Raw genomic sequence first — 14,563 nt, 5'->3', positions numbered from 1 at the left:
CTTCTCCTCCCAACAAAAAAAAAAAAAAAAAAAAAAAAAAAATATCTGAGGGAAAAAAAAAAAAAAAAAAAAAAAAAAAAAGACACAGGCAGAAGAAGAAGAGAAGAAAGAGGAAAGAAATAAAGGCAGGTAGGAAGCAAGGGAGACAGGAGAGAGATAAGAAGGGAAGGGGAAAAGACAACAAACCCACAGAAAACAAGTCACTAAAGACACAAAACACTAAGGAGAAGGGTGTCCTCAATTTCCTTATAGCTACAGCTTTCTGTGGTAGTATGGTTCCTGTGCTGGGGTTTCACTTTGGTGAAAGTGTGCCCGTTGTACCTGTCCAAAGCCAGGGCAGAGCATTCTCCAATCATCCCGTGAGTGGATCACAAGGAACGGGCAGTGGCTTGGAAACAACTGACCTTTAATATCTAATTTCTCTAGATATAAACTCTTGCGTTCCCTCTGACCAAACAGTCTGTGTGTGTGGTGCTGCGTACATCTCTAGGGAGGGTAGAAGTTTGATGAGCTCATAACTTTACCTGTCAATAAGCAACAGAAAAGAGAATGCATTGGAAATGATGCCAACTTTCCTTCCCCTTCTTAACTCCACACCCTGCCTACCAAATTGAGTAACTAGAAGGAAAGCCAGAGACACAGATAGAGAGGAAAGGCCTGGACCAGTGCAACTGACTCGCCCAAGTGCCGGCAGCAAATCAGCCGCAAAGCAGGCACTTGGATTCTGCCTCTGGAAGCCTGAGCCCTGTCCCCAAAGAGAGAGCACTGCTCCCATGTGTTCTTTCGTCCCTTAGCTTGTTCAGCACCAAACTGGAGCTGTTGGTGCGCAGAGCAAAAACATCTTTCAGTAAACACCAGCAAATCTGTTACAGCTGAAGATGTGTGCTGAGTGTCCCGGGGGCCAGGATGATTTCATCTTGCCGATATTAAATAAGAGTCTGGGAGCTGGATAACAATCGCACGCTGTGTAGCAGCTTTGCACCTTCAGGAATTGCCTACAGATAGCAAATAGCTCCGATGTGGCAATGAGGTTTGCCATCGCGCCAAAGCCCCACGTGAGCAACGCGTCCTCGAGCTGGCCCGCGGCCTTGGGTTCCTGTGGAAAGTGGAAGATGGTGCCAAACCTGCATGGGTGGCATGAATGTGTGAGCCCTGGCGCACACGGATTCCAGCAGTGGGTACATTCACCAGGGCTGCCTAAACTCAGTGGTAAGGCCAGACCAATTAAGAACCAGAACAAAGTCAGACATGACCGTAGAGAGGCCAGGCCTGAGCCAGTTGCAAAGCTATGAAGTGTGCCCATGGGCCCTCCGACATCAGTGTGCCTCCCTAGGTTCTCCTTGCAGACCCAGCGCTTCAGGAATTCAGAGGGTTGGATCTCATGGCATCTCATGTTCTGCTCAGAGCCTCCCTGGCTGTGTGACCTGGTTTTATTAAAAAACAAACAAACAAGCAAAACACTTATCTAACACGTACCTGTGCCAGGCCCTGTTCAAAGCATTTTGCAAAGAATAACTCATTTAATTTTTTAATATTAGCGTATTTAATTCTCATAACAATCCTAACTCCATTTTATAGACAAAGGAATTGAGGATCAGTATAAGTTAAGGTTAAGTAACTTGGCAACTTCCCTCAGAATTTGAACCCAAGCATTGTTATCTCCATAGTCAAAGTTTGACACTCCCTACTAGGGTAAGTGACTTTGGGCAAGTCCCTGAGCCTCTCTAAACCTCAGTTTACCTACCTGTAAAATAAGCACATTAATATTTCTCTTGACAAGGAAGGTTGAAGGTTTGTTGCAGGGTTTAACTGAGAAAATGTTAAGGATTTAGCGAGGCACCTACTAAGTACAATCTATATCTATATTTATATCTCTATCTTTATCTCTATCTCTATCTCTATCTCTATCTCTATATCTGTATCTATCTATATCTAATCTCTATCGATCTATCGATCTATCTGTATGGCTGTGTCTTTCCCTCCAACCTGTAGCTATGACGCACTCTGACCACCAGGGGTCAAAGCAGGAAAGCAGGAGCTGCCATAATGCACACTTACCATTTAAAAATAAATGGCACCACGGACCTGGCGCCAACAAACCAACACTTGGCTTCCCCCAAGTGGGACACAGGCCACACCACCACCCTAGAGCGACACCCCACCAAATCGCACCCAATGTTGCCAAGACCCCATGCTGCAAAATGTGGCCCACAGCCCAGCCCAGAAACGGTGGCTATGGGCTCCAGGTAATGCAGCCCAGCCCAGAAACGGTGGCTGTGGGCGCCAGGTAATATGTCACATAGCAACGCCCGGCTTCTTCTCCCTAGAGACTAGCCTCCTTAGAGTTTCTTCAGCCCAGGAGCCCCACTTGCTTTATAGCCAGATGCAAACATTTTACAGTTTAACCAAATGTTTGTGAAGCATTTTCCTGTGCCTCATCTCATTTGATCTTCACAGAAGCCCTGGAATAAGTAGATAGGAGATTCTCCCGAGTCTCCTATTTTCTTTTCATTAGCAAGACGCAAATAGAGACATTAAAATATTTCTTCTAATTAATTTCCTTTCAATGTGCACAAATCCGTGCACCAGGACACTAGTATATAATAAACAATCCCCTTGCGGGGGAGGGTTGCCTTTCATAAATGGATCACACCCACGGTGAGTCTGGTGGACCTAGACCTTGGCTAATGCCTCACCTTCAGGTCCAGTTATCTTATATTTCACTCAATGCATATTTACTTAATCTCTGAATGAGAAATGCTATGTTACTTTGATTGAGTTGAACAATATAATTAGAACTAAAAAAATCTGAGTGATATGTTACTTTGAGTTACATTTCAATTACAATGCGGTTTCTCCTCTGCTTCCCTATAGTGATTTTTTTTGTATCTTTATGATTTTTGAAATAGTGTGCCAAAAAAGATCAATATGAGAAACTCAGATAAAAATGCTCTGGACAGTAGGCGAAGAAGTGAGGCTGAATTCCAAGAAGGATCATTATTTTAAAAATAAAACAGAGACACACAGCGAGATTCAATTGCAGGGAAATACAGATTTCACCACAAATGTAATCACTAAGGTGCAGAGACAGTGAGACAAAATCACAGAGTGCTTGGTTGTTCTGCAGCTGAGGGACAAAGGACAGCATTGCCTTGGCCAGCTGAAGACAGATTGCTGCATTGTTCTATTAATTGTGTATCACTTGGCTTTTCCAGACCTTTCTGTGGCAGACCAATCCAGCTCTTGCTCGCCACCTTCTCCCTCTTACTCACAGCTACCTTCACTATCTCTGGGATGAAGGTCCCTGACAAACATACTGAGAATTGTTAGCCAAAGTTAAACATGCTGATGGTGAACACCTTATATAGTACATGATTTTTAAAGCAGACACTAGTTTAAGGAGATACAGTACACTGGAAGATTCCATCTTTATCCTGGCTTTATTATAAGCCCTATACACTGTTGACAGATCTAGTCTTATCCATGAGCAATGGCCTGCATTGTTTCATTGGAGGGTTAGAAGAATGGATCTCCTGTCCAAATGCACATCGCCCAGCTATTTCAGTGCCTGAAATTCTAGCATTGGTGCAATTTCCTTAGGTTCTTTCCCACAAAGATCCTTCGCAAGCTGCCAAACCCATGGGTAGAATTGTGAAGACCATCCATCCATCAGTCTTCTACTCAGATTCAGTTTTCTACTCGGATTCAATTTAAAAGGTTGCTGGCAAAGAAGTTGATGTCTCTAGGCTGAGCGAAAAGGGAACATTTTGGTGCTGGGGTATTTGGAAAGAGTTGACATTTTCTTGGATGTCTCTGAGGCCTCATGGGGCTGCTGTGTCAAAGAAAAGAATGCAAGGCACGAGGCAGGGGTGGGGACACAAGGGGGCAGTGCTGTGACTGTGATGCCAAACATGGTCCAGATGGAGAAGGAGAGGGTGTAGGAACACGGGCACAAAGTCTTGTCCAGGACTCCTCCTGGGAGACTTACTGACTGTGTTTTGAGCAGGGCCAGCCCTGTCTCATAATGACACAACAAATCAGAGGAGGCAAGGGAAGTGGTAGAGGTGGGAGGACACAGAATTTAGAAGAGGCAGTTCTGGGTCCAGGCCTGGCAGTGGCATTGACCTTGGGCAAACCACGTAACCCCTTCCGGTGTGAGACTTCTTGTCTTTAAAAAAATGGGACAAGCCTGTGTCTGCCTTGTGAGACCGCCGGGGAGAATTCAAATAAATAAAACAATTCTTTGTAAACAGCCCTTTGTAAACGATGGAGTGCTCAGAAACCAATGACAAGCCCAGCTCTGCTTGCCCATCTTTCTCACAGTATCAGCCCCACCAGGTGGAGTCAGTGGGGGCTTCCTCACTCAAGACTCACCCTGGCCAGCCCAGCCGGTGTGGCTCAGTGGTTGAGCATCCTCCACCTATGAACCAGGAGGTCACGGTTCCATTCCCAGTCAGGGCACATGCCTCTGTTGTGGGCTTGATCCCCACTAGGGAGCCTTCAGGAGGCAGCCAATCAATGATTCTCTCTCATCATTGATGTTTCTATCTCTCTCTCCATCTCCCTCTCTGAAATCAATAAAAAAATACTTCTTTTAATTTAAAAAAGACTCAACTCTGTACAGTCTAGACCACAGCCAGCTATATATTTTTAAAAGCCGCAGCCAGACTTGTGGATCTTGAAGATTGCTGAGCTGTGCACGCTTTGGTTCTTGTCTGTGACCCGCTGCTTCTCAACCTTGGCTAAACTTCAGAATCACCTGGGAAGCTTCAAAAAATGCCCTCGCCAAAGCCACACTCCAGGCCAATTGAAGCAGAATCTCTTAGGGAGGGACCCAGACATCAGTATTTATGAAAGCTCCCGCGTGGTCCCAGTGCACAGCCAGGGTTGAGAAGCTCCCTCCTCGCTAAGCGAGAGAAAGAAGGATGCGGCTAGACAACGAATACATTTTTCTCGTAATATAGGAGGGCATTGACTTGCCAACATTACATTGAGAAGAAGCAAATAGCCAACCTGATAGGTCAAAATAAAGAAAGAAATTACTAAAAAGGGTGGAGCAGTGGAGTTGGTGTGTTACAGATCCTTATGGTGATTATTTGAGCAACATAAAGGGTAAGTCTTGAATCACTTTCTTGCCCTTTCATTCTCTTTTTTCCCCTATCCCCTCCTCTTACCCACCTTGCCTTTTATTTTCCTCAATATCTCCCTCTTTCCTCCCCCCCTTCTCATTTTACAAAAGGGCTCTGAACTCCTAACAGGCATTGTAACCACTTACTCACAATGTAGTAAGCTATTTTAGGAGTCCTGTACAAATGTTTTCCTGTAGTGCTTCTCTGCCCCCCCTACCCCAGTGGCATTCATCAGATTTTTTAATTTTTTTTTTAAATTGAGTCTACTTCCCAGCACATCCCGTGTCTGAGCTCTCACGTGTGGGTGAGTGTGAGTGAGTGTATCCTCTCTAGGATTTCCTTTTGTCTCTTCCTGAACATTCTGAAAACCCTACTTTCCTGCCCACACATGCCTGTGCTTGCTCATCTGTTTTCCAGCATGCCCACCTCCTCTCTGAGGCCCTGTCTCTCAGTGGTTGTTTAATCTACCTTTGCTCATTCCCATGCAGGGAGCCCAATGAAGCAGAAGTTCTGGGGAATGGGAGTGCAGGGGAATTTTCATTTTCTGGTGAAGTGACACTAGCTTGACAACTGCATTTGTTTTGACTTTTATTCTTGGCAGGGGGTGGGGGGGATGATAACATTAGAAGCCCAGACTGGAAGATTCCTAGGGAATACCTGGATGAAAGCCCATTCAGTAAGACCTCACCAGAGGAACCCAAGGCAAGTGAGTAAGAGCACCAGCTTTAGCCCAGCCAGCGTGGCTCAGTGGTTGAGTGTCGACCTATGAACCAGGAGGTCATGGTTCAATTCCCGGGTTGTAGGCTGGATCCCCAGTGTGGAGCATACAGGAGGCAGCCAATCAATGATTCTCTCTCATCTTTGTTTCTATCTCTCTCCCTCTCCTTTCCTCTCTGAATGTGAACTGACCTCTCCAATTCCCTCATCATGTCATACGCTCATGAACTCTTGCTGGCCTGGCCCCAAATACATTTCAGTTTTTTAATGCCTGCATCTCTAGACCATCCTGTTTCTAAGGTCTGAGATCATTCCCCTGATTAATATGTCTACCTACTCACTAGACCAGTGGTTCTCAACCTTCCTCATGCCTCGACCCTTTAATAGAGTTCCTCCTGTTGTGGGGACCCCCAATTTCATTGTTACAAATTGAACATAATTAAAGCATAGTGATTAATCACAAAAACAATATGTAATTATATATGTGTTTTCCGATGGTCTTAGGCGACCCCTGTGAAAGGGTCGTTCGACCCCCAAAGGGGTCGTGACCCACAGGTTGAGAACCGCTGCACTAGACTAACTACGTGATTTTTTAAATGGAAGCCCAGACTTGGTGGGAGAAGGAGAAAACCCAGGAAGGTGGCCCACCTCCTGAGAGAAATGTCAAGTGTCTCATTTTCCTTCTTAATTAAATATCCACTGTTAACTTGATTTCTTTCCTGTACCTAAATGAGATACTGCTTTTTTTTTTATTTATTTATGTGTGTCAAGGGAGGGTTCTGACGAGGATTGTCCCACTTACTTTAAGTTCTGCCACATGTTCTTTGACAAGCATGTGCTACCTTCAGGTCCTCTTGCTCATTTGCAACCAACCCGGGGGTTTTTAACTCAGGCGTCCAGTTCTGTGGCAAGGAGGAGGGGGATGAAAAGAGAATCGATCTAAGTGAACCCAAACCTAACTGGTCAGCAAGGCCGGAGCCCAGCCCGGTGGTTCAGACAGCCTCATGCTTTAGACTGTGTGGTAGAGTTTCTCACTCGTGACACTTAGGCCAATGATTCCTTGATGCGGGGGCTTCCCTTTGCATTGTAGGATGTTTAGAGGGACCCCTGACCTCCACCCACTGGAGGCCAGTAGCTTCACCCCCACCCCCCATGTACGAAAATCAAAAATGTTCCCACATATCACCGATTGTTACTTGGGTGGCAGATTTGCTCCTGGTTGAAAACCACTTTGTCATAGAAACTTAGCCCATTTAATGACCAAGAAAGAAATGTAAGTAAATCCCCAACAGTAATAGTTGCCTATACCTTGTACTCTCTGAGTCAAAAATCCTGTGGTTAGAGGTTGGGATGGGCAATTACCTGGACATTTCTGCTTCTGGAAGCCTGTGAGAGGTCTCCTCTCTTGCCAGTGGTTATTGCCCAACAATTGCCATAAGCCAAAGCAAACAAAGGCATGAGAATTGCAGGATTCGAACACTGCACCCATGTCATCCAACATGAATATGGTGAGCCTGTTCCCTGTGACCAGGCTAGTCTTAGGCTCTTTGCTGGTGAAGAAGAAAAGGAGGCAACCATTCAAGGAAAGAAGACACGGGGTGCAGTGAAAAGGGTACCAAACTGAATATCAGGGCCCCCAATTACTAGCTGGGTGACTTTGCACAAAGTATTTAACCTCTCTAAGCCTCATTTCCTTATGTAAAGATAAGGTTCCTGGAACTCTCTCACATTTTGAAATCTACATAAAGCTCCCATACCAAGTAACCACTCAATGAATTCATTTCCTCCATCTCATTTATATCTCCAACTTAACCTTAAGGATGTAGTAGCCAGGCCCTTGGCTTTGAGCAGAAAACCAAAGACATGTCAAAATTGTGTCCAATTGAGGAAGGCTAGAAGATGGTGCCCAAGTGAGGAGTAAGAATATTGCCTTCTGGATCCCTGGAAAAAATCAGAGTACAGCATTTTTTTTTAACATAAAATATATATTACCTAACCCTGAGGTGGAACTCATTAGTTAGGAGCATACTCTTAAAAGAATGCGTTGCCATCTGCTCACTCTTACCACTAGGGAGCTCTTACTCCCCGGTGGCAAGAGAGCCCAGATCTCCCAGCCTGCAAAGCTCCTGCCAACTCATTAACTAATGCCTGAAATGCCATCAGCCCACTCAGTCCTTTATACCTTAATTGTGACTAACTTGTCAGGTCCCTTCCTGAGTACAAGTTTAAGCCTAGAAGAACAAAGTAGGGGAGTAATTAATGCTGGAGAGTAGTTATATAATGCGATCATTTGTGTGGTTATATATGTGGAGATATATGTACATATAGCAATATATACATGTACGTGTGTGTGGTTATATCTATGTCATGGCATGCACGTGTGTGTGTGTGTGTGTGTGTGTGTGTGTGTGTGTGTGTGTGTGTGTCTCCCTCAACTTCTGTCAATATATATTTCAGGAGCCTGTTTAATAGTCATATTCATGCTATTTGACATTTCATCCATGGCAAACCCGAGTCAGCCAGCATAACCAACCACCTGTCCAGAGGTGAAAAGTGGGCTTATTTTGACTACCCCAAGTCATTGGAGACCCATTGTCCAAAGCAGATAGAAAGCCTGGTCTTTCAGTAAAGTTCTCCGTGAGAGGGGCATGCCTTTCATTTTGCCAAGATGGGTGATCCACCAGGGCCCTCTTCCACGTGGCAGACAGAATGGGCACCCAACTTGCTAGCAATCAATTCATATAACCCCAGAACACAGGCGGCCCTGGAGCCCTCCAGTGATCTGTGTGCAGTTGCTCAGGAAACTTGAGAGGACTAGCAAGTGGTGTTTGCCCCTCTGATCACGTACACATCTGCACAGATGTGTTGTTGATGCTAAGTCATACCAAATGTCAGCCTTCCTGCAGGCGGGGAGGCAAGGTAAGTCACACCTGGAGGAGCTTGGGAGAATCTAAAAAATGGATTAAAACAATTTCTTATTCCCGGAATAACCTTTTCTTTGCAATGGCAACTTTTTAGTCCTAGGGGCCTGGTATGGGAGTGGGACAGCTGGTGTCAAGGATCAGGGCTGAAGCCTGAGTGTCAGGGGTGTCTTTCCTCTGAGCGAGGCCACCAGATGGGTTGCATTTAACTTGCTCCCTCTGACCCAACCTAAAACACCACCAGGGCTAAGACGGGGGTGAGAGTGTCATTTGTCATTTGAAGAGACTTTTTTTCTATATAAATATTTGAAACACCTCTACACTCTGGCTGAACTTTAATAAGCTGGGAAGGTACTGCAGATGGAGGGTTAATTCATCATGATTCCCCAGGAGATACGTGAACTGTGGCCTCCAATCCTTTTCAGATGGCACAGGATAATGAGATTAGCACCCTCTGTGGGAAGAACCGAAAAAGAGGTGCTACACCTTTAAAAATGAGATTCTCTTTTAAATGCTCAGTAGTTTGCTTCGAGGGGTCAGAGCAAGTTTCTTGAAGCTGAAAGATTAATTAATTTGAGAAAGAAAAGATTTCAAGTGTCACAGAACCTTAGTTAAAACTACGGATTTCCCTTATTCTCGCCTTCTCCTTTCCCCCTTGCCATCCTCTGAACCCGGAGGCACTGGGGGGCATGGAATAATGAGAGCTAAATACCTCCATTTGAGTGGGAAACGTACTGACCTGCCTACAAAGACACACAACGCAGACATACAGATGCACACAGGCCAAGTGAGAACACAGCGTTCTTGGCCATCATCCCTTCTCCAGGTCTCAGGTTGCAGATTCCTCTTTATAGTGGTCATTCATTACATTTACATGGACTTAAGATCTTCTATGTATGTGGTGAACTAGTCCTATGGTGGGGGGAGGGTGCAGCAGCAGAAAACAAAGCTCGATTTTCTTCTCTCTCTTTTCTCGGGGCCACATTGAAAAAAGAAGAAAGAAAGCAAGCCTTGGGGATAGGCGATAAAAGTCTGCAGCTTCCAATATCCCAATTTCTAGTGGGCAGGGGAACCTGTGGTTCCGATGTTTGCCAGAAGGGCTTTGCTTCTAGAAGAGTTCCCTGTAAGCACACCAGCACAGCCCTTAATGCACCAAATCAGAGCAGCTTTTGGCACTGAAATCCAGTAGTTTTCCTATGAGGAGGTTAAATCAGTGGAATCCTAGATTTCTTTCAATTGCCAGAATTTGGGGATTTTTTTTCTCTCTAAAAAAGGTATGTCTTCTTCTGGAGAGGCCTGACTAGTGGAGTTTAAGATGGGAGACACATCCCCAAGAGATCCTTGTCCCTGCTACCCCCGCTCCCTCCCCCACCCCCACCCCCGTTACATGCTCTTTAAAACAGCAGCCCCAAATGATTGTGCTTAGACCAAAGCCAGACCCCCTCCTCAAAGTTCTCAAACAAGGCACCTCTCTTCTAGGACATGGCGTCTAAATGGTGTGACATAATGTCATGTTTTAATTACAAACAAAGCAAGATGAAGTTTCCTAAGCTGGTCTGTGTATGGAGTGGGGGAGAGGGGTGGCTGTCCCCCAAGGCTTAACATTTTCAGAGAAATTTGTAGATGATTTCTCTTGAAAGGGCCTCTTAGAAGCAGTGATGTTAAGCATATGGGTTTCTCTGCAGGCAGAACAGAAGTCTACTACCAATCCACAGTGTAAGTAAATCTCAGAGTGATGCTATTCTGCATTTCAAACAGCTGATTGTGCCTCTGTAGGTAGGGGCTGGTGGCATTTGCATTTTGGGAAATGGTGGGGTAGGTCTTTCCAACCCTCTTCCTGCTATGTGGACTTATCTCTTTAAAAAAACGAGAGAGAGAAGGGAAACAGAAAAATGCTAGTCTGCAGGCTCCTTCAGAGGGGTGAGCCACCTGAGTTTGAGAAAGACTTCTGGACATGGACAACATTGGTTCCGTGTTCGCCATCTGCCATCCATGACAGTTTATTTCAATCATACATTGGCTTAAATTGTTAGTGAGTGAAAGACCCCTCCCATCCAACACAGGCACTCCTCCTCCACCTCCTTCCCCACACCCCCACCAAGGGATACCCTTCAATATACAACCTAAATCTGGTCCTGGAAACCTAAGAAGGGTGGGAAGGGGCAGTCATTGGTCCCGACAAGGAAAAAAGTGAAACAACACAGGGAAAGCAAGCACTGCACAGAAAGGCTATCTGAGGAGAGGGAGCTTTTGCCCTGGATTAACAAATGAACCCCATCTCAGTAAAGGATTCCAATGGTGACCTTCCCCCCACCCCCACCCCACCCCACACACATCACTTCTGCATCCTGTCTGCCCCCGACCTCTCCTGCTGCCAAGCATTGCTCATCCTGAGGCAGGATTTTTCTGACTGTTCCCCACAGTAACTAGGAGGGTGCTGTCCCCGCTGAGAGCCTACGCCCGCTGCAATCTTAGCAATGTGCTCCAGAAAGCACAGCTCGCATCAGCAGACGTTTGAATTGTCTCATTCCCCTCAGTCAGACCACAGAGAGCAAGAGCTGAGAGCCTGGCTCTCTCAGAGAAAAGAGTAAGGAAAAGGACACAAACGCTACTACGTCTGGTGACTCAAAGGCATAGGAGAAATAGAAACCGGTGGCATTCGGGGCTGAGATTTTGAATTGATTTGGAAGATGGTTATATTAAGTGCAAGAAATAAAAAGGTTTCTCGTTAACAGGACAAACTGGCTGGCACTGCCTTCTAAAAGCCATTTGCAGTGATCTCTGCCTCAAAGGCCGAGCAGTGATGCGCAGCCCTCAGTCACCTTTCTCCGGCTTTAAAGTGGCTGGATTGCATTGCACACCCTAAAAATAATATAAAGGGTATGGCTTTTTTTTTTTAAGTCCTTAGTCATGTGGAGAAAATCAACTTGATAAGCTCTGTTTGTCTTTCTTTATATTGCAAATTGAGTCTGACCACTTTGCTTCTGAATTTATGGATCTTCCCTCTGGCCCCTAGCCATCCCCCTCCCCCTGCCTCCCTCCCCTCCCCCCAGAGAAGGAAATTGTAACTGTTGCTTCTCTTTTAACACAGGTCACAATTCATTTAGGTTACTCCAGTCTGTAAAAACTGTAAATGCTATTTTATTTTTTAAACATTTACCAAAAAAAAATCAATGATTGGTACCTTTTTACACTCTCAGATTCCTGAATATGGACAGATCTTCAAAGGGAGGAAGGAGTTCTCATATGAAATTTAAGATAGACTGTCCTGAAGGTTGTGGGGTGGGGTTTTTTTGTTGTGTTTTATTTCATTTTTGTTTTTTTTAAGACACAATAAAGCTAAAATGTCAAGTCTCTGGGAGCGATCCCCTTACAGTTTCAGTCCAGGAGCGGATCAGAGCTTAGACAAGGAGACCCCAGCCCGGCCGCCCAGGCCTATTTGGTAGCGCATAGGTTGAGAACCAGGGGGACAATCACACCTCGCATTCCCTCGCGGGCTGCTGGTGGCAGGTACAGGAGCCATACTCATTGATGATCACCAGGGCCCCCTCGATGTGGTTGGGTTTGTAATCAACGTAGTATTCCTGGGCAGACATGGCAGCCATCTGATGCATGGTCTGTTTCTGCTTTTGCTTCCTGCGCTGCGTGACAAAGCACTGTCTGAGCTGCCTGAGGCTCGCAGGGAAACACTTCCAGGAGACGTAGAGCACCAGGACCACGATAAGGAAGGAGAAAATGAGGGCCATGGTGCCTGTGACCACCTTGTGGATCTGCACGGCGTTCTCCGCGTGTTCGCCGCCAGGGAGAGCCACCGTGGCCGGCTCCTGCGTGCCGTCGGGCTGCTTAGCCGGCGGGGGCGCCCAGGTCACTGCGGTTGGTGAAGGCCGAGAGCAGGTGGTCGCTGGTGGGCTCGGCGCCGTCCTCGCACAGATGGAAGGCGTACACGGCGTCCAGGACGTCCTCGCCCTGCGCGTACTCGGGGCTGGCGCACTGCAAGTTGCCATCGTAGCGCCCCTGGAAGTTGCTGAGCCACGAGGCCAGGGCGCACACGTTGCGCCCGCAGTCCCAGAGGTTGCCGGCCAGGGTGATGCTCGTCAGTGACTTCCAGGAGTTGAGGATGCGGGGCTCGACGTAGGTGAGGCGGTTGGAGTCCAGCTGCAGGGACTGCAGGTGCGGCACCGTCTCAAACACATGGGGCTCCATGTACTCGATCTCGTTCCCAGACAGGTCCATCTTCTCCAGGTTCCAAACCCAGTCCAGCGAGCTGACCACGATGGCCACCTTATTCCTCCGCAGGCAGAGGGAGTGCAGGGAAAGGAGGCGCGGGAAGTGGGCGAAGTTCACCTTGACCAAGTCGTTGTGCTCCAGGTGCAGCTCGGTGAGCTTGAACAAGCCGGCGAAGGAGTTGCGCGCCAGGCTCTTGAGCTGATTGTATCCGATGTCCAGAAACTTGAGGCTGCGGCAGTCCTGGAAGATGCGCACGGGCACGAACTGGAGGGCGTTGGACCGCATGTGCAGCGTGGTGAGCTTCCGCAGCCCGTGGAAGAGGTCGGGCGCCAGCGCCTGCAGCTTGTTGTAGGAGAGGTCCACGCTGCGCAGGTTGGGCATGGGCCGGAAGGTGGTGTTGGCCAGTTGGGTGATCTGGTTGGAACTCAGCGTGAGTTCCTTCACTCGGCGCAGCTTCTGAAAGGCGTCCCCTTGCACCGAGCAGATGTGATTGTGATCCAGATAGAGCCACGTGAGCTGCATTAACCCCGTGAACTGGCCGGCGCGCAGCTCCGAGAGGCTGTTGTAGCGCAGGGACAAGCCCAGCAGGCCGGACAGGTTGTGGGGCGCCTCGGTGAGGTTGAGCGCCTCGCAGTACAGCAGCCGCCCCTCGCACCGGCACAGCTGCGGGCACCCGCTGGGGGCGGCGGGCAGCATCTGAAAGCAGGCCCCCAGCAGACACCAGACCACCCCCGAGGGCCTCCTCAGCAGCCAGTGTAGACAGAGACCGAGCAGCAGGAAATCCATTAGCGAGAATCTTTCCACAGAGGCTGGAGAATGTCCATTGGAAGCGCTCGGTCAGAAATCTACATCATATTTTATTCCGAGGGAGAGGGAGCGGGGGGAGGGGGAGAAAAGGGCAAAAAAAAAATCAAATAAATATCTTGAAATAAAGAAGGACCCCCCCTCCCCAGAGCCGCACGTTCACCTCTAAGCATGCAGAAAGCTGGGCAGCATACAAAGTTCACAGCCACGGAAAGATCAAAGGGATGGTGATGTGGTCCATGTTAGATGCTGCAGCAAAGAAAAGGGAGGGAAAAAAAAATCTTCGGGAAAGAATTTAATTAAAAAGTGTCTTACCCACCCTTTTCCAGAGAGTGACAACCTCCATTCAGCTGCTCCCTTTGTATGCAGGCTAATTATATGCAGGGCGAGAGAAGACCCCTCTGTGTATCCGAGGCAGCCCCGCTCCGCGGCCAGCGGATCTGGCAGGCGCACAATGTCTCACTTTGCTGCTCGGCTCGGCTCGGGGCCGCAAGGGCGGCTGGCGAGGCGGGGAGGCGACTTCTAGGACCCGCAAGTTTCCCAACTACGTGCCGGAGCCGGGCTTCGCCTTCCCACCGCCGTCCTTTCCCTCTGCAGTTCGGGCTGTGACGTGGCGGGGGGAAACACTCCAAACTCGGGGCTCGCGACTCCCCAGGATCTGACAGTCTGGTTAATGTCCGTCATTGGAAAGGACCACTGACCGGCGCCACCTCGTAGTCCGTGGAGACAGCCTGCCATTCGCGCCCCGGGCGGCTGGGGAGAGCG

At 47.8% G+C, this 14,563-nt stretch overlaps 2 protein-coding genes across 3 annotated transcripts in view; one reads left to right on the top strand and one right to left on the bottom strand.

Moving 5' to 3' along the window:
- The window catches only part of CTNNA2 (catenin (cadherin-associated protein), alpha 2), a 1,155,525-nt gene that overhangs the window by 773,319 nt on the left and 367,643 nt on the right, over positions 1-14,563 (top strand). The window lies entirely within an intron of this gene.
- On the bottom strand, positions 11,861-14,557 carry LRRTM1 (leucine rich repeat transmembrane neuronal 1). Its single transcript, XM_014532162.1, is given in 3 exon segments — positions 11,861-12,613; positions 12,615-13,839; positions 14,114-14,557. Coding segments are annotated over 2 exon segments (1,539 nt in total). The 5' UTR covers positions 13,781-13,839; positions 14,114-14,557; the 3' UTR covers positions 11,861-12,240.

This window comes from Myotis brandtii, unplaced genomic scaffold (genome assembly GCF_000412655.1).
Source record: "Myotis brandtii unplaced genomic scaffold, ASM41265v1 scaffold850, whole genome shotgun sequence".
Classification (NCBI taxonomy): Eukaryota; Metazoa; Chordata; class Mammalia; order Chiroptera; family Vespertilionidae; genus Myotis; species Myotis brandtii.
This window is presented reverse-complemented; position numbering and strand designations above follow the sequence as displayed.